Source organism: Salminus brasiliensis, chromosome 3, assembly GCF_030463535.1.
Source record: "Salminus brasiliensis chromosome 3, fSalBra1.hap2, whole genome shotgun sequence".
Taxonomy (NCBI): domain Eukaryota; kingdom Metazoa; phylum Chordata; class Actinopteri; order Characiformes; family Bryconidae; genus Salminus; species Salminus brasiliensis.
The window spans coordinates 13,216,919-13,236,878 of NC_132880.1; the positions used below are offsets into that span (position 1 = coordinate 13,216,919).

The 19,960-nt window shown below is 41.7% G+C and overlaps 1 protein-coding gene across 2 annotated transcripts; it reads left to right on the plus strand.

Annotated features, from left to right (window-relative positions):
• The first annotated feature begins 1,039 nt into the window (after positions 1-1,039).
• On the plus strand, positions 1,040-18,349 carry chd4a (chromodomain helicase DNA binding protein 4a). Of its 2 annotated transcripts, none has more exons than XM_072675551.1 (41): positions 1,040-1,254; positions 1,740-1,883; positions 3,760-3,878; positions 4,042-4,290; positions 4,472-4,590; positions 4,733-5,001; positions 5,600-5,724; positions 5,864-5,996; positions 6,277-6,446; positions 7,094-7,330; positions 7,533-7,736; positions 7,899-8,110; positions 8,766-8,897; positions 9,282-9,381; positions 9,704-9,895; positions 10,743-10,943; positions 11,224-11,361; positions 11,508-11,629; positions 11,736-11,909; positions 12,096-12,237; positions 12,320-12,451; positions 12,532-12,649; positions 12,776-12,900; positions 12,989-13,081; positions 13,210-13,348; positions 13,533-13,702; positions 13,833-14,010; positions 14,253-14,339; positions 14,433-14,524; positions 14,642-14,775; positions 14,873-15,017; positions 15,135-15,300; positions 15,402-15,508; positions 15,595-15,820; positions 16,402-16,464; positions 16,762-16,917; positions 17,023-17,131; positions 17,224-17,356; positions 17,467-17,662; positions 17,767-17,930; positions 18,052-18,349. In XM_072675551.1, the coding sequence occupies exons 2-41, from the start codon at positions 1,820-1,822 to the stop codon at positions 18,064-18,066; spliced, it is 5,850 nt and encodes a 1,949-aa protein (XP_072531652.1). In that variant the 5' UTR covers positions 1,040-1,254; positions 1,740-1,819; the 3' UTR covers positions 18,067-18,349. The 2 variants fall into 2 exon arrangements, with proteins under 2 accessions (XP_072531652.1, XP_072531653.1); XM_072675552.1 differs by having other exon boundaries at positions 1,744-1,883.
• Positions 18,350-19,960: the final 1,611 nt, after the last annotated feature.

Below are 19,960 nucleotides of genomic sequence, written 5' to 3' on the forward strand. Positions count from 1 at the left end.
TGGGACAGACCAGTAGGTGGACACATGGTGTTATGGTTCTTGTTCAGTTCGAATAGCAGGCCTGTGTCAGTCTTTGAAGCACCATAGTGGTATTGGCATCTTATTTCTATAAGTGTGTAGTCCATCCTCACACTATTGACATTCCAGAGGTTATGGTCCTAAACACAGTTACACAAGAAAATCTACTCAAGAGTTGACGTTTCTCTCAACTCATCTTTCACAGTAGCATAGAAGCATAACTGCTTTGAACAGAGTCATGACCCTGAATGGGACTCCTGCTAAACTTTGGCACTCATGCGCCCATCCCGTCTGTCTTTTTAGATAGTTGTCCACGAGCATCCAAGCAATAGGCCTAGTGACTTAACACATGCATGCCAAAACTGCAGGCAGGTTGAGAGTAAGGGTTAGAGCATATAGGCCTTAAAAAAGGCCCTAAAACTTTTTCAAACCGTGAATTTGCATTTTATGCAGTTTTAACTTTAATGGCTGGACACACACACACACACACACACACACACACACACACAATGATAAGACCTCTATGTGTGGTTCACGTTCATGGTTCTCATGTTGTATTAGTTAATTGGGATCCCATGTTATGTCCCCAGCTGCACGCTTACCCCACTGTACAGCAGGTCTACACACATGTACAGTAGGTTTGAGCGGGATTGTGGTAGTCATGTGGCGTGGAGTTGCCATGTGACGTGTCTCTCTCTCCCCCCCCCCCCCCCCCCTCTCTCTCTCTCCTGCTTGCTCTCTCTTTTTGGAGTTATGCTTATTGTGGGATGTCAGTGACTGCGCTCATTATTATTATGGGATGTTAACAGAACAGGGGTGGGAGGGGGAGTGTCTCCATGGCAACGGTTGCTAAGGGGCATGGTGGAATGGGGAAGAGAGTGAGTGTGTGTGTGTGTGTGTGTGGGGGGGTGATTATTATGGTCTGTATGTTGCAAGGTAACTATGCAGAGTGGGGGGAGGGGTGAATGTGTGTGTGTAGGGGGGGGTTATTATGGGATGTCTGCCCCCTGATCTCTTTGTGTGTATGCAAGGGGTGTTAGTGGGAGAGGGAGAGACGGCGACGTCGCACGAGCCCCCCTGCGCTGGAGAAAATTCGACCGCTTTAGTTCATTAACAAAAAAGGGAAACACTGAAAGCTGCGATTAACTGTTGGAGGAGGAGGGAATTGAGCGTGGAAACAGTACTACGCGTCTTTCCTCCCTCCTTTATTTCAGCCAACGGGAACGGTCAAGTTGTGTGAGTATACTAACGTTACATTGTCTGACGAGGTTTCTTCATCCCGCGCACCGTCTATTAAACGCCAAAGCAAAGCGAAGTTCTCTGTGTGAACATCACTGGATGGATCAGTCTCGCCTCTGAATTTAGCCGGCACGGCTAGCTGCCACTTTACTTTGCCCGTTAGCGTGCATAGCCTGCTAGTTGGTAAAAGAGCTAGCGAGGGAGCTAGTTTGGCTGCTTGGCTAACACTAGCTCGTGTTGTGGAACACGCTCCTGTATCTGCCGGTGCTTTGGTATTGCTATTACCCTTTTGCACCTCGAATGAAATTAGCCATGTGTTCCCGTCCTCGACTCCATGGGGGATGTTTGGGTGTTTAAGAAATGATGAATGTGTTGGATTTTAAGTGACCGTATTGTCATCCACACTAACTTCCGTTTTCTTGCTGTTCTTATTAATTTCCACCTCTTCGAAACCGACTCTCCCTCCTCCCGCCTTGCCTCAGGAAGACACAAGATTGGGTGAGAGGAGTGAAAGGGACCGTGTGTATTCAACCCAAGCAGACGGTGAAAACATACTACTATTATGTCTGGAAGTGAAGACGAAAGAGATGATTTTGGACATACAGAAGACCGGTCCATGATGCAAGGTATGTGACCTAGCACTAGCTAACTTGCTGGCTTAATTAAGAAGTATTTCGAGAGTAACAGCAGTGTTTGTCGACGGGCACCGAAGGACCTTCTGACTTGGTTAGCTAGCTATCTAGCTAATATTGCCTCTTCAGAAAAGTTGTCTACGCGTGTTTGGTGTCATGATGTTTCTTTCGAGCATAGTTCCTAAATACAGTCTGTTTAACCGGTGAATGAAACTACAAAACAACGAACTTATCGAGTCAAACTTATCAAACTAGTTTGAATAAAACGGCAAAACCAACATGCCATTCATTTTCTGTGGGGTAGCTGAATGCAATCTCGTGCACAACTTGACGGATTCTCGAGAGGAATCATCATTTTGGTTGGTGTTTTACCAGCCGCTGTTGTTGGCTGGCTAGCTAGCTAGCTAACGGGCTAGCTAAGTAGTTAGCGAGCGAGCTATCAACACAATCTCGTGTCGCCGGGCTCGAGCGGATTGACACAGATAGTGTCGCTGTTAATAATTCGGCTACCGCAGCACCACCGCCCATAAGCCCTGTTTGCATGCACAGAGTTGTCCGTTTTCGCTTAGTCTTTTGGCTACCTATAACGTCTGGGTATGATTTTGCCGGCTTCGCTCGTTTGCGGCCTACCGGTATTTTTGCGTACTAGTGTGAGAAAGGCAGCGCTAGCGGTTAGCCGCCGGCTAGCCGATGACGTTTGTTGAACACGACGAATCCACGCTGTTCGCAGATGAACGCTTTTCATTCACGGGGACGACCTGGCTCCCCGGCCGTGGACGATCGCCGACAAATGGAATCTTTTCGGATGGGTTTCGTATTTAAGTAACGCTTTTTGCCGATACTAAAAAAGAGATTCAGGAGTTTGTTGAGAGGAATTAATGTTGGGGGGTTTCCCCATGGAGCGCGCGCGCAGTCTTCGTGCCGGGGCGTTGCTTCGACCATTACAGGCTAATCACAGTGTTGTGGGCCTGTTTGTTTAAGTTGTGCATCTGCTCCGAGGACACACTTTTTTTTTTCTCTTTTTTTTTTCCTGAAGTTTCGAGCTGGATATACGAGATCCTCTTTGCTGTCTGTTCTTTTTGTTTCTTTGATTTCAGTGTAAACAGTGCATACACCTGAGGTAATTTCGGTCCCTGGCTAAGTTTGTGTTTTTTTAGCATGTGGGTTGTGTTTGCGAATGATACTGGATCAAACGTTTGGTTCACGCAATGAAGTCTGGCTTCTAGTAAAAACACCAGACAAATCAACTTCTGTCTTGTCGCACATGGTTGTGGTTTTGAAAACAAGTTAAGCCTACAATAATGGCAGATTAAAAAAAAAAAAAAGACTTGCACCTATCCAACAGAATGCTATTTTTCTAGTATACCAATACATCCTGACACATTGCCTGCTTGGCAATTCAATTTTTATAACAAAAACATAACTTTTGGAAACCCTCACAGTGAAACGAAACTGCCTTGCTGTGCCATTGATATGCAGTTCATGACCCTCTATTGCGGTTTAGTTTTTGTTTTATATGTTGATGCTTGACCAGGGGAATAGTGCAAAACCTTAATGAAGCCTATCCATCTGTAAACCATCCTCACTGTTTTGTTGTAGCATGCCATGTATGGCCATAAGGAATGGCACACGAGTAGGTTTTCATGAGTAAAATACATTTTACAAAAGTGTATACTGTAAGTTTTTAGGTATTACATTTGAATGGATATTGCTTATCAAGCCCATTTCTGAGAACATTGGGGTTCATCACATTTAAATGTAAAAAATGAATCTTTTAAAGATATAGTTGTATATTAACTTACTTTTAATGGCAAAGGGTTTTTTTTTTTTTTTTTGGATTGATGTTGGATCAATCTTGTCTTTTCTACAGATGAAGATTTAGATGAAGACTTGTCAGAGAATGAAGCTCCGAAGGTGAAGAAGAAAAAGAAGGCTAAGAAAAGCAGTCGCGAGAGCAAAAACAGCAAAAGGCAACGCTCTCGTAGGGAGGTAGGCCTAAAGTCAGAGTAAAAATGTTCAATATCTATACTTTGATGTAGAATAGAATAATAATGGCATTTGTTTTCCATTTAAAAGAAAGCATCCATTAACCTCACCTTTTGCTTTTTCCTGCTGCCATGTCAAATTCAGAAGCAATTCTTCTTGCTTTCAGGACATCCCCATTAGTTCCCCGGAGCCTGTGGAAGGACCTGAAGTGGATGATGTGGAGGAGGATGGGGCCGGAGGGCACTCTGACAGTGAGGGCAGTGATTACACACCCGGCAGGAAGAAGAAGAAGAGAGCCAGCACCTCCAGAGAAAAAAAAAGGAACAGCATTGGTGCTGAGAGGAACTCTACCTCAGCTGCTTCTAAAAGGAAGGAACCTGAGGAAGAAGAGGATGAAGATGATGATGATAGTTTAGTAAGTATGCAAGGGTGGGAACTGAAGCATTCCAAATGGTCTTCTCAGGAAACTTCCACTGTGAAACTAAAACTTGCATGTCACGTCATATCTAGATGTTGAAGATGCAGTATGTAAAGGAAGTTGATTTTTTATTTTATTTTTATTTTTCCCCTCTCTTCTTATCTCTCTCTTCACCCAGGAGCCTAAAACCTCTTCTCAGCTGCTGGATACCTGGGGCATGGAGGACATTGACCATGTCTTTACTGAGGAGGACTATAGATCTCTCACAAACTACAAGGCCTTCAGTCAGTTTGTCAGGTATTTATATAGATATTTTATCAAAGTTTTTAATGTAACTTGTGCTGTGTGGGTGTGCTGTATGGATGTCTTTTTGAGGATAATTTGTCTGAAACAATGTTATTTCATTGTCTTCACCTTTTCTCTTGCTTGTTATTCTTAGGCCTCTCATAGCAGCCAAAAACCCCAAAATTGCTGTCTCCAAGATGATGATGGTGCTTGGTGCAAAATGGCGTGAGTTTAGCACCAACAACCCCCTGCGTGGCTCAGCCACTGCCAACGCTGCTCTTGCGGCCGCTAATGTGGCTGCGGCTGTGGAGAGTATGGTGGCAGCCGAGGTGCCGGCAGCTACCCCTGTGGCACCTTCTCCCGCTGAGCCTCAACCTCCTCCAGCACCTCCTGTCCGCAAGGCTAAAACTAAAGAGGGCAAGGGTAAGCAGAGCCTTTCAGATTTTACAGGAATCGGTTAGAAATGCTTGGTAATGGTGGAATGGGAGTTACTTATTTAAAAAAAAGACAAAATAGTAGAGAGAACTTGTTCCCATACAAAGATATAATATAAAACAATCTAATGCAAGCTTATAGCCACTCCCCACCCCTGCTTTTCTTTAAGTTGTAAAGCAATAAAGTCTGTAGCAAATCGTAACACACTTAATATCTTTGATAAGAAATGAAATGGGTCTCGCCTGGTAAAAGTTCACACCCTGAGCTTTGCAAAGGCTTGAGTTTCTTGTGACAAGTCCTTAGGAGAGGAGTATGAGAAGGAGCTGACTAAGCTCACGTGAGAGCTTGTGTGGATAAAAATGTTTGCACCACTTCAAATGGTTAAAGGAGCTCATTAACCCTCTGAGGCTTAATCAACAAAAGAATTTCTTAAATCCATAGATGTTTTGGTGTTCATAGTATTGCTTTAGCTGTGTGTGTGTGTTATAGAGGCCATTTAGGCCATCTTTTGTGAGCCTGGACATCTGAATGGTCTGGCATGTAGTGTTTTGCACATTAAGATGTTTTGTCTTCTGCTCTTTGTCAGGTCCTAATGCTCGTAAGAAGTCTAAACCTGCCCCTAAACCTCAGGAGAAAAAGGTCAAGACCAAGAAGGTTGCTCCTCTGAAGATCAAATTGGGAGGCTTTAACAGCAAGAGAAAGCGCTCCTCTGTATGTCCTTTTCTCTGTTTTCACTTTCTAAACTGCACAGGCTGATCATTTCACATGTGCCTTTAATGCTTGTACACTAATATCTCGCCTCATGCATGTTTCTTTTTGTTGCCTATTTTTTACTTGTGTTCTTATTTAGAGTGAGGAAGATGATGTGGATGTAGACAGTGACTTTGATGATGGTAGCATGAACAGTGTGTCTGTGTCGGATGGCTCCAACAGCCGCAGCAGCCGCTCCAAAAAGAAACCTAAGCCCAAGAAGAAAAAGAAAGGTGAGAAATGTTGCTAATTCGAAAAAAGACTTCGAAGAATTCCTTAAGTAGATGGTACGCAAGTTTGTCCCCCTTTGAATTTCACAAACCCAAACCAGACATCTGCTCGAAACAGTGCATACATGTTACGCTTTTTATGGGCTTAGCCATCTTTCAAAGAGCACTGAATAGGCCAAATAACTGCAGACACCAGTATCATGTATTATAGAGCTTGCTGTAAAAGTGTGAGGACTGTATATGCCTAAACATTACCCCCCCCCCCCCCCCCCCTTTGTTTTAGCTGACGATGATGCTGATGGCTATGAGACAGACCACCAAGACTACTGTGAAGTGTGTCAGCAAGGAGGAGAGATCATTCTGTGTGACACTTGCCCCAGAGCCTACCACATGGTCTGCCTGGACCCTGACATGGAGAAAGCACCAGAGGGCACCTGGAGCTGCCCACATTGCGTAAGTGACTGCTTGAAGACGTCACATCTTTTGTGTAGAATGCTGCTCCTTTTTACACTGAAGAGTTGACCAGGGTCTGGGATTACCCTTTTTAAAATCTTTTTGTATGTGTTCAGCAGCTTCCTAATTTGAATGTCTTTACTTTAATGCAGTTGATAAGATGCATAAAATACAGCATTGTTGTCTTAAAAAACAACTGGCAACAACTGCCATGATCTGGCATTTTCACAGCATAGTTCTGTTGAATGTTGGCTACACAGATGTGGGTGTAAAGAAATTAAAGATCTAAGACTTGGCCCTGGCTACAAGTGAATTCGGCCCTATAATGTGTAGATTTGGTCCTATGGTGGGGGATAGCAGTAAGACATTCTGAAGTTTAAAATAAATAAAATACAACAAAAGTTTACCATAAGTGAAGTGCTTTGCAGGGTTTACTTTTTGACCGATTTCATTGACCTAATTTTAGACTGTTTCTTTGTCCCACTTAAGCTATTCGGTGTTGCTTAATTCTTAATGTTGTCTTATGTTTGAAATGCACAAAAGGTCTCACTTCTCACATCATGTCTTATTTTGGTTTGCTTTGTTGGTAGCTTGTTGGATCAATGCGGAAAGTTTAATAATAATAAAAAAAACTTTTTCCCATACAGGAAAAGGAAGGTATACAGTGGGAAGCACGCGAGGAGGCATCAGATGGAGAAGAGGAGAATGATGCAGGTGGAGGAGAGGCGGAAGAGGATGACCACCACATGGAGTTCTGTAGAGTGTGTAAAGATGGAGGAGAGCTGCTGTGCTGTGACTCCTGCCCTTCCTCCTACCATATCCACTGCCTCAACCCACCCCTGCCTGAAATACCCAATGGAGAATGGATTTGTCCTCGGTGCACGGTTAGTTTAGTGGTCTCCAAATCAGTGGTCTCAAAACTGGGGAATGGCAATGAATCAGTTTTGTTATGAAAGCATTGTCATATTACAGTTTGTGCCATTTTAGAGTGGATTGTCTATGCAGGACCCTTTTGGATTACAACTGAAGAAATACCCTTTTGTAAGCTGATGTGTTGGATTCATTTTTTCCCCCTTTCCTTTTTAGTGTCCTTCTTTAAAGGCGAAGATGCAGAAGATCTTAACCTGGCGTTGGGGTGATCCACCACCTCCCACCCCTGTGCCCCGACCTCCCGACCTCCCAGCTGACGCGCCTGACCCTTCACCATTGGCTGGCCGACCCGAAAGGGAATTCTTTGCCAAGTGGCAGAACATGTCCTATTGGCACTGCTCTTGGGTCTCTGAGCTGCAGGTCTGAACGAACACACACACACTCATCCACTATAACTCAACTTATCCAAATGACCCATCTAGCAGCCTGTATTTCAGTGATTATGCTCACTTGCACAAACCTAATCAAGCTGTACTGTCTGATTTGGTACAAACTAAGTATGACATACTTTATCTTCCTCAGCTGGAACTGCATTGCCAGGTAATGTTCAGAAACTACCAGCGAAAGAATGACATGGACGAGCCTCCACCTATAGATTTTGGAGGTGAGGGTGATGAAGATAAGAGTGAAAAGAGGAAGAACAAAGACCCCATTTATGCTCAGATGGAGGAGAAGTATTACCGCTTCGGCATCAAGATGGAGTGGATGATGATCCACCGCATCCTTAACCACAGGTGAGACTTGGTTATACATCAGTTCTAACTGCATGCCAGTGAAGTCTCAGAATTTCACTTTAATGTGAATCTGAAGTTCTACAAGGCATTATTCTCTATACTTTAGCTTAGTGGCTAATTATCAACGACCTCATGAGTGCATGTGTAAAAGCAGAGACACCTCTTAAATGGAATGTTTCAAGGCCATGTTACAACAACCCTGCTTTGTTTAATGTACTGTAGCATTATTCCTTGAATTTCCAGCAGAATTGGCAAAGCATTTTCTTATTGTAATAAAGAGGTCATGTAAATTCTTTTGTAAATATTGTAAGGTTAAAATCAAGATGTAACAATTTTATAAATTTGTTATTTATAAATTAATTTTTAAAATATCATTAAAACATTTGAATTGCTAAATGGGTTGGCAACAAATGCACTTAAAATGAGCTTTTGTCTCAAGCACTACCCAAGCACACCAATATTTTGTAAATTAGGTCACACATGCACACACTTGTGTCCTGTGACGCATCCAGGATGTTCAGACAGTCACTTGGGGACTTTGAGTTAAAGTGCTGTAAACTACTTTCCACATCTTTTTAAAGAGTCTGTGACCCATGTCACCATGGGTTTAAAAAAAAAGTTAACACCTTAAGTGATCTTTCTCCCTTTTGTCTAGTGTGGATAAAAAAAATAACTGTCACTACCTCATCAAATGGAGAGATCTGCCATATGACCAGGCTACCTGGGAGTTGGAGGACATGGAGATCCCAGAATTTGAGTCTTACAAACTGCAGTACTGGAACCACAGGTATAACACTAAAGCATAAAAACATAGATTTGCTGGATATCAGCAGAAAATGATTTAGATATTGGAGAGGGAAAAAAGAATAAATTAGATCCAGTCCTATAACAAATCTAGTCTGAATTCACTGTATGATACCATGTTAGCTGTGTTGTTTTTTTTTTTGGTTTTTTTGGTTTTTTTTCCCCTTGTTTGAGAGTAGTTTGAGCATAATATACTTTTAGATGTTCAGTTAGAAATGTAGGTTTTAAACTAGAAATTAAGGTCAGTCTTTTTTTTCTTCTTTTTTTTTATATTGAGGATGGTACTGGATCCGTATCAGAATAGGGGGGAGGGGGGAATGGTATTATGCCAGTACCAACAAGTATGCTTTGGAATGCTCCCTTATAGGGAACTTATGATGGGAGATGAAGGCAAACCAAATAAGAGATTGAAGGTCAAAGGCAAGATGAGAAGACTGGACAGACCCCCAGAGAATCCTGTTGTGGATGTGAGTCTTCCCCTGCTGTACCTAATATTGCTGTTTGTTTTGTTTACTATTAAGAATGACAAACTGGGCTTCCCTTAAAGTACTGTTTCTTTTAAAACTTGCTGTTTAAAGGGAAAAGTAGAGTTATATGGCTAATATATGAATACAAATGTGGGGAAGCTCTTTAAAAGCGTCTTTGAAATATTTCACAATTAACAAAAGTATTTGCCGTGCATATACTACATGTAGTGCTGAATATAATGTTAGAATGTTGTTGTACACAAATAAGCAAAATCGCCATTGTCACAGTCCCAACTTTAACCATGTTGCTATTCCTCTTTAGCCCACCATTAAGTTTGACCGTCAGCCAGAGTACCTGGATGCCACAGGTGGTACGTTGCATCCATACCAGCTGGAAGGATTGAACTGGCTACGCTTCTCTTGGGCTCAGGGCACAGACACTATCCTGGCTGACGAAATGGGTCTAGGAAAAACTGTGCAGACAGCTGTGTTCCTGTACTCGCTGTATAAAGAGGTTTGTATGGCAGTGCGAATATTTAGTTAATGTCACATTAACTACATAACATTATATCTTCATTTTTGCTGTTTTTCACTTTTTGCCAATTTGAATCAGGGAAACTTTATATTGTTAATTTTATAAATATAGCAGTCAAAATGTTTAAAAAAGGAAGTGGAATCTTCTTACCTTAACTTTCATTAAAAGTTAAGAAGGCTTTTCTTCTGTAAAGCTACAGTTCTGGAGAACTTTTCTGTTTGTGTGAAAGTGACTGGGTGTGTACAATGAGCTTTGGTTAGTAGAGTTGCCATTTTGTTTAGAGAGCATATCAACTGCAATTTACAGATTTAGTCAACATGGATGACCATCACTGCTTGTAGATGGCTATACAATATAGCATGTGTGCCACCTGCTGGTTGAGGTGTGGAATATTCTGCAATCATCAGATTTATTATAGTCCAATAGATATTCTTGATTTTGTGAATACATTTTATAAAATCACAATGTACAAAAGTGAATTTACAGCTTGTATCCAAACCACAGGTTTGTGTTTGATTTTTATATACACACACATATATATATATATATATATATATATATATATATATATATATATATATATATATATATATATATACACACATACACCTTTTTATATGGTGTTAACACAACTCATTTCACCTTTGGAAGTAATGGAAAAATGTATGTGTTCTGAATATTAAGTGATTAAATCACAGTATGAGCAGAATAGCCAATATGTACCTCATTTATATGCATGTCATTATTTCTTAAATTGACAAGATGTTTTGGGATTACTTAAGTGTTTTTGTTTTCACATTTGTCCACCTTTCTTTTCATGTTACAGGGTCATTCTAAGGGCCCATTCCTGGTCAGTGCTCCTCTCTCCACAATTATTAACTGGGAGAGAGAGTTTGAGATGTGGGCTCCTGACATGTATGTTGTCACCTACGTGGGCGACAAGGACAGCAGAGCTGTCATCAGAGAGAATGAATTCTCATTTGAGGACAATGCCATTCGTGGAGGCAAGAAGGCTTCCAGGATGAAGGTCAGTTCAGCCTCTGTGTCAAAACATCTGCTAATATCAATGAAGCATGTTGGAGGTTGGCAGTAACAGCCTGGAGATTGGGTACCTTGTATGTGGCAGAACAAAGTTTTGTTTAAGTTACTAACAAGTTCACAAGACATTTATTTTGTAAAAAAAAATCTATACATAATGTAGAAGTGCTCATTTTTACTATACTGATTGGCATAAAGCTGATCACTTCTGCCCCATTTGCATTGTTGGCCACACATTAATCTTTGCCATTATTCCTACTGCATGTTAGAAAGAGGCGTCTGTAAAGTTCCATGTTCTGCTGACCTCCTATGAGCTAATTACTATTGACATGGCTATCCTGGGCTCCATCGACTGGGCCTGTCTAGTGGTGGATGAGGCCCACAGACTGAAAAACAACCAGTCCAAGGTGAGTCAAAACACATCAGAGGCAAACTAGACATTTTGGATAATGCAAACATGGCCTAAAATAAATTTACAAACATTGTACATACATACATTGTGTAGCTAGTTGATGAATTCTAACCATTTGTCTTTCCTGGGTGTTTTGTGTAGTTTTTCAGAGTGCTGAATAACTACTCCCTCCAGCACAAACTGCTGCTTACTGGAACTCCTCTCCAGAACAACTTGGAGGAGCTCTTTCACTTGCTCAACTTCCTCACACCAGAAAGATTCAGGTACTGTGTGTTTTTAGAATAAATGTGTGAGTGTATGAGGGAGAGAGGCAAATAGAGAGACTGTTCCTGCCACCAGAGGTCATAACCTGGTCTTTGCTTTCCTCAGTAACCTGGAAGGATTCCTGGAGGAGTTTGCAGATATTGCTAAAGAAGACCAGATTAAAAAGCTTCACGATATGCTGGGACCACACATGCTCAGGAGACTCAAAGCAGACGTGTTCAAGCACATGCCCTCAAAGACTGAGCTTATTGTCAGAGTAGAGCTCAGTCCCATGCAGAAGTGAGTGTGAGAGAGAAATCAAGGAGATGTTGGAGGACTGGGCAGGCCACCTAAATTGAAGCCTTTCAGTACAGAAATCAACATGTTAATACAGCTTACGTGTTGATTATAGAATTTGATTTATTTATTTTTTTTACATTGTATGAATCATCAGTAAAGATCTTGTGCATAATTTGTCATTTGTAGGAAATACTACAAGTTCATTCTGACCCGCAACTTTGAGGCCCTGAACACTCGAGGAGGCGGAAACCAAGTCTCACTCCTCAACGTGGTGATGGACCTTAAAAAATGCTGCAATCATCCTTACCTTTTCCCTGTTGCTGCTATGGTATGTTCTCTCTGAACTATGGCATTCTAGACTGCTATGAAAATAAAGTGATGCTAAACTAATGCACTCGTGTTTTAAACAGGAAGCACCGAAGATGCCCAATGGGATGTATGATGGCAGTGCCCTCACTAAGTCTTCTGGGAAACTTCTCCTGCTTCATAAGATGCTCCGCAAGCTGAAAGAGGGGGGGCATAGAGTGCTCATTTTCTCTCAGGTACATTTATTTGTACAGTAGAACAGACATTTTCATAGTCATTGAGGAAATAAAGACTTACTCTTGTCATTTTATTGAAGATGACCAAAATGTTGGACCTGCTGGAAGACTTTCTGGAGAATGAGGGCTACAAGTACGAGCGTATTGATGGCGGTATTACTGGGGCAATGAGACAGGAAGCCATTGATCGCTTCAACGGTGAGGCTTGGTTTTTACCCACTGATCGCAGCACTCAAGCATTACATTGTGACCTCTGCTGTAACACTTACTTTTTTCACTCAGTAAATAGTCAAACACTATGTATATTGTTCATCTCTCAATCAGCTCCTGGTGCCGTTCAGTTTGTTTTCCTTCTGTCTACCAGAGCTGGTGGTCTGGGTATCAACCTGGCCACAGCGGACACAGTCATCATCTATGACTCAGATTGGAACCCTCACAATGATATTCAGGTGAGGATTTGCAGTCTTCTCTGCAACACATAGATAGTTGGTGCAATTCCTTTTGTTGGCTATATTGTTTTTATTATTCTTTGTACAGGCCTTCAGCAGAGCTCACAGAATCGGTCAGAACAAGAAAGTGATGATCTATCGCTTTGTCACCAAAGCCTCTGTGGAGGAGAGAATTACTCAGGTACCATCTCTTTTCACAAGAACATCATATGTTATTGCCACATCTTTTACTTACCTACATGTTTAGAGAGAGGTTCTACTTCTTTTAACTTCTACATGTAACTGCATCTGTCATGTCTCTCTTTATAGGTTGCCAAAAAGAAGATGATGCTTACCCACTTGGTGGTACGCCCTGGCTTGGGCTCTAAAACGGGCTCCATGTCCAAACAAGAGCTGGATGACATTCTCAAATTTGGCACAGAAGAGCTGTTCAAGGATGAAGGAGAAGGTGAGTCTGCAACAGTGTGTAACTCCGTCATTGCTTAGCACAAGCATGTTTAGGCCACGATACTTAAACTCTAGTCTTAAAGGTCTGTTGTTGTGCAGTGTGGTAATTTCTGTGCTCAAAAAACATATGATTATGAAGTTGTTTACTGTAAAGTGTAACTAAATACTGCTGTTATTTATTTTAGGGGAGAACAAAGAGGAAGACAGCAGTGTGATTCATTATGATGATAAGGCCATAGATCGGTTGCTGGACCGTAACCAGGATGCAACAGAAGACACAGAGCTCCAGAGTATGAATGAGTACCTCAGTTCCTTTAAAGTGGCTCAGTATGTGGTCAAAGACGAGGAAGATGAGGTGAGGGTTTGTTTTGGTTTTTTTTATTTGTTTTTTTGTTTTTTGTAACCATTTTAAGCACTGTGGTAGAATGTGTAGCTTCTTGAAGTTTAATACTGTATCTACTTTTATGCTCACCTTTCTGTCCCAGGAAGAGGAGGTGCAAAGAGAAATCATTAAGCAAGAGGAAAGTGTAGACCCAGATTACTGGGAGAAGTTGCTCAGACATCACTATGAACAGCAGCAGGAAGACTTGGCCCGAAACCTCGGCAAGGGCAAGCGTATCCGAAAGCAGGTCAACTACAATGATGGATCTCAGGAGGACCGAGGTACTACATAAAACATACATACACAAAAAAGATGAAGTCTAATTTGTTTGCTCAAATTCCAGACACAATTGCTAATCATTTTATGGAAGAAATGATTTGGCCTGTGCATAGACTGTCATGATTTGTGAAATGATATATAATCCTGTTTGTGATGAGTATTTTTTAATAGATTGACTTCTGTCTGTAAAAAAGTGACGCCATCTGTATTTCTTTAACTGCATCTTGTTTTCATTTGACAATAGATTGGCAGGATGACCAGTCTGATGGTCAGTCAGACTACTCTGTTGCCTCAGAAGAAGGAGATGAAGACTTTGATGAGCGTGCAGAAGGTAAATTCACGAGTGGAAATCAGTAGATAAATATGCATAAATATAATGCATTTTGGGTTGCACTCATAATTCTTTAAAATTTTCCAAATATAGCAAATTCCCGTAGACCAAACAGGAAAGGTCTCAGAAATGACAAAGACAAGCCATTACCCCCCCTGCTGGCCAGAGTGGGAGGCAACATTGAGGTAATCTTATGCCTATTATTATTATTATTATTATTATTACCAAATGTCCGCAGTCATGTAAGTTGACCAAGTCAGTGTGGGCTTTTCCCATCCATTGATGAGCTGTTTTGGTTTTAGGTGTTGGGTTTCAATGCACGCCAGCGAAAGGCCTTCTTGAATGCTGTGATGCGTTATGGGATGCCACCCCAGGATGCATTCACCACACAATGGCTGGTCAGAGACTTGCGAGGAAAATCTGAGAAGGAGTTCAAGTGAGCACCACCCTTGTTCATCTTTTCAGTCTGTGCCACAGGGGGTCTGTGGTGGACTTAAATTTTTAGTTTTCTTACTTTACTCTGTCTCCCTTAGGGCATATGTCTCGCTCTTCATGAGGCACTTGTGTGAGCCTGGTGCTGATGGTGCTGAAACCTTTGCTGACGGTGTGCCACGGGAAGGTTTGTCACGGCAACATGTCCTCACTCGAATTGGAGTCATGTCACTGATCCGCAAGAAGGTAAGTAATGTTACGGAAAGAAAATGGTCCTGTTTGAACAAACTCATTAATCATGCTGGATTAAGTGAGATCAGTAAGTCATCTCCATCATTTGTCCTCTATGCCATCTTTTACCAGGTGCAGGAATTTGAGCATGTGAATGGTCAGTGGTCCATGCCTTGGATGATGGAGCTCGAAGAAAATAAAAAAGCTGCGGCTGCTGCTGCTGGCCATCCAGACTCCCCAGGGAAAACTCCTTCCACTGGCACTCCAGCTGACACGCAACCCAACACGCCTGCTCCAGGTTCATTTTTTTTTGCAAGCTGTTTTTCCATAGCTCTGTGTGTGGTGTTTAGTACTTTTTTTTTTTTTAACTCATTGGCAAAACATTTCTTCACTCTACAGAAGATCCTTCTAAGTCAGAAGATGCCAACAAAGAGACTGAAAAAGAGAAAGAAATTAAGAAGGATGGGGAGGGTAAGCAAGAACCCAGTAAGAAAGCAGAGTCTGAGGTAAGGAATGGGTCAGCATAGTTTTGCAGGTCACATATTCATTCCACAGAAAACCTCCTGAGCTTAATTGCATGTCCTCCTTATAGGTCATCGCTATTCCTGATGATGATGAGAAAACGCCTTCCCCTGCGAAACAGAATGAAAAAGAAGAGAAAAGCAAGCCTGGCGACTCTACCACAGATATTGGGAAAGCAGAGAATGGAGAGGACAAGGAAAAACAGAAGACGGGAGATGCTGGAGAGCAAAATAAGACTTCAGATGAAGCAAAGACTGAAGGTTCAGAGGTCAAGAGCAGTGAGACTGAGAGCAAAGGTAATTATCTCACAGAATGCAGATTTAAGTTATTACATTATTGTGGACGCCCCTTCTAATGATTGCATTTAGCTACTTCAATGAGCACCCATTGCTGACACAGATGTGCCAATGCCCGCACACAGCTTTTCCAGCCTCTATAAAAAAGTACTGCTGATGGAATCGCACTGTTTGGAGCAGATAAACATGAACCTATTGATACCATGCCAAATGCCAGGCATGGGCTAGAGGGGTATGAAGGCCCCAGCATTGTGCTGTGGAACTGGTAGTCTCTGGAATGCTCCAACCATTCCTTTTGAGAGGAGTTGTGAATAAGATTGGGTGGTCTCACCTAATGCTCTTGTTGCTGAATGCAACTATATCGTAGAAACTAGAGCTGCACAATATATTGTTAGTCCAATGCACGCATGTGCAAAAATCATATCGCAGGATGTGCAATGTGAAATTTGATACAAAAGTAAAATGTGCGTTAGTAGAAACCCTTTCCAGACAGTAGAGCCAGTTAGTCCAACAATAACCAAGACTGTTGTCCATGTAGTGTATTTTCTTTATAATGTTCATTACATTCCTACTTTTTCCAGATGAAAAGAAGGAAGATAAAACAGAAAAGATGGATACCACCCCTGCTCCTGAGGAGAAGAAAGGTATTTCTGCCACCCAATGAAAAACATATGTTTCTATTTTTCTCCATCATTTGAACCCTGTAGCTGCTCTGCATACCGTGTAAAGTTCTGGATGAATGGATTAATAGAAATTCTCTACCTTACTTGGAATAAACATTTATTTTACATAAACTTCCAGTTCAAGTTGAACATATTTGCCTTCTCCTGTAAAGTTACCATTTTGGAAGTGCATGTTTTGTTTTTTATTGGACAGCAATTATATGTAATTTGTGGCTCTTCTGCAGTACACTTAGTAATTTGCTTCCCCTTGTGTTCCAGACCAAAAGGATGAAAAGGAGGCTGGAAAGACCGACGAACCAGTCAAACTGCAGAATGGAGATGCAGCCAAAGATGGAGTGGCAGCAGGAGCAAGTGAGGAGAAAAAGAAAGCAAAGACCCGGTTTATGTTTAATATTGCAGATGGAGGATTTACTGGTAAGAGAGATTGCTGGCTTGATGAATTTTTTTGTTTCGGAGATATATAATAATAATATATTTATTTATTTTTCTTAGTTTGTTAACCTGTTTTGTATCGCACAGAATTACACTCCCTGTGGCAGAATGAGGAACGGGCAGCTACTGTTACAAAGAAGACCAATGAGATTTGGCATCGTCGCCATGACTACTGGCTTCTTGCTGGCATCATACAGTATCCTTTGCATTTTTTGCAGCTCTGGATAACAGATGGTCTTTGTAAGTGCTTGTTGTGTTGTACGAGTTTCCTTAACTCCTTTTTCTCAGACACGGCTATGCACGATGGCAGGACATTCAAAATGATGTTAAATTTGCCATCCTTAATGAGCCCTTCAAGGGCGAAATGAACCGAGGAAACTTCTTGGAGATCAAAAACAAGTTTCTGGCCAGGAGATTCAAGGTATAGGGTGGCGATGTGGTGTTTTGTGTGTGTGAGTGTTTTGGCTGCATTATGTTCTAAACTGGTAAATTGGGCCCCATATTCAGCTAACCTCTGTTGACTTTCTCCAGCTGCTGGAGCAGGCTCTGGTGATTGAGGAGCAGTTGCGAAGGGCGGCATACCTAAATATGACTGAGGACCCTTCACACCCCTCCATGGCACTGAACACCCGCTTCAGTGAAGTGGAGTGCCTGGCTGAGTCACATCAACATCTCAGCAAGGAGTCTATGTCTGGCAACAAACCTGCCAACGCCGTCCTGCACAAAGGTGGGTCATTTCAGAGAAAGCTGATGCCATTCTTGAATCTCTGAATCTTAAGCTGTGAACCACTTTAAACTGTCATTGCTTTTTGTGCGCCATATTTCTAACAGTGCTGAAACAGCTAGAGGAGTTGCTGAGTGACATGAAGGCAGATGTCACCCGTCTTCCAGCAACCATTGCCAGAATACCACCAGTCGCTGTGAGGCTACAGATGTCTGAGAGAAACATTCTGAGCCGTTTGGCCAGCAGAGGTCCAGAAACACAGTCCCAGCAGGTATCCGCCATGTTGCTTTGCTACTTTTCAGAGGGGTCACAGAGTGGTTAGTCTCTCTTTTGATCTTGTCAGTTGCTTTCTTGTCCCTTGACTCCTGTTTCTTTTGTTTTAATGGTAATAGGTATCTCAACAGTAGCCTGCATTAGGCTTTTCTCCTCCTAACCCTGCCCCTAAAGCACCGCCCACCACCTCTACATTCCTGACTGACACCAGATGACATCTCGCCTTAGCTTGAAACCACGCCCCTTTACCTACAAATGGACATGTTATGAGCCTGTAGGCTTAAATCTGGAGGATGTGGAAACTGAAGCTATTTTATTTTCTTTTTTTTTTATTTTCTTTATTAATATTATTATTGATATAATGTTATTATGATGGTTTTTGGGACCGAAAATAATAAAGACTTTTGTCTCTCTTTATACAGTTGTTTTTCTTTGATAACAGTTATGTACATTACATGTTAATATACAGTCAGATGCTTCCTGACAATGGAAGTAAAAAACAAAAAAAAGATTTATTTTCGGCTTTGCACTTTTCCTAGTTCTGCTTATAATTGTTTACTACTCCCAGGACGTTGTGGCCGGACTTTAATATTCTTAGAAATCCACTTATCCTGTTTGCTGGCAGTCAAAGAAACCAGACCTTGGCGCATCCAAACTGTAAACTGCAGTATGTAATCAAGTGAATGTTTAAAGTATAAAAATGACTGGATTTGAATGTTTGATTTATATTTATTTACAACATCAGGAGATGAGTAGAATAGTTTTGAGCTGCTGTAGATGTAATTATACTGGTTGAATTATGTTGGAAATTGTACACAGACCACATGACTGTCAGGATGACACAAGTAGTCGGTCAAGCAACAAACGCCGACTCTAGAAACTAGAAACTTTTGTGCACATTTAACACAATTTAAAACCAACAGCTTGTCTTGTAGATATTCAGTACAATTGAAGTTCTTGTTTCTAGCAGTGTTTGTCCAATAAGCGTGCGTGTTAGTTGAGGTTTGGTGTGTATTTATTTATGCCCTCAACAGCAGTAGCTACGTTTCCATTACATACATTTTTAACACCTGACGAACTTTGTAACTGCAGGTACTACAACTTTTAACAGCTTGCTGATACTAGAAGCTGCCAAATCCTGCTTTGCAAACTCTTACCCCTGTGCAAAATGGCGCGTTTACCAATACGTTTTAGCGTCACGTGGCAAGCTCCCTCATTCAACACTATGGGCGTGTCTCAATCTGAACACTTCCGCACTCAACAGGGTGAGTTAGTAGTGTAGGAGTCTGCGGTTTGGATGGTGCAGCGAAACAAAGAAACCAGCAGCGGAGAGGCGGAGATTCTAAATAGGAGATTCTCACCCAGCTCTACACGGCTCTGATTTAAATATTTTTGTAAATGTCCTGATAAATAGATTATGGGGACGACACATAAAACATTTAGATAAAAACAAAGTTTTTTTTTTTTGTAATAATGAATAACTTTTTAAATTCTATTTCTATCGAATAAAGACAGTGTGATGAAAACACTGCATTGCAGCAAAAATAGAAACACGTTTTGCTTTTGTAACCCACTTTAATGCTGTAGGGGGTTGTTACTGAGCTGATGAGTTGGGTCAGGTGTGAGGAGTGAAAACAGAGGGACATGCAGGTCAAAATCGGGTGACTGGCCATTCAAGAACCCCGTTGTCACCATAACTGTGTGTTTGGGATCATTATCTTGCTGTAGGATCAAGTGCTGCCCAATGTGTTTGGAGACATTTACTGGAACGTGAGCGGATACGTGTGTTTCTATACACCTCAGTTCACTGTCCTGCTGGCTTTTTGTGCACCACATTTCTAACAGTGCTACAAAAAAAAATCTAGAGGAGTTGCTGAGTTATAAAGATATAAAGGCAGATATCACCAGCACCTGCCAGCAACCATGTCAAAATACCACCAGATGTCTGAGAGAAACCTTCTGAGCCGTACACGCCCAAACCAGCACGCCCCCACTACCATGTTTCACAATTGAGTGGGTATGCTTTGC

What these genes read in the sequence shown, in the direction of transcription:
- chd4a (XM_072675551.1), top strand. Translation starts at nt 1,820, where the DNA reads ATGTCTGGAAGTGAAGACGAAAGAGATGATTTTGGACATACAGAAGAC. An exon ending in CAGAGAATCCTGTTGTGGAT is followed by an intron (nt 9,382 to 9,703) that starts GTGAGTCTTCCC and finishes ATTCCTCTTTAG; the next exon opens with CCCACCATTAAGTTTGACCG. An exon ending in TGGATCTCAGGAGGACCGAG is followed by an intron (nt 14,011 to 14,252) that starts GTACTACATAAA and finishes ATTTGACAATAG; the next exon opens with ATTGGCAGGATGACCAGTCT.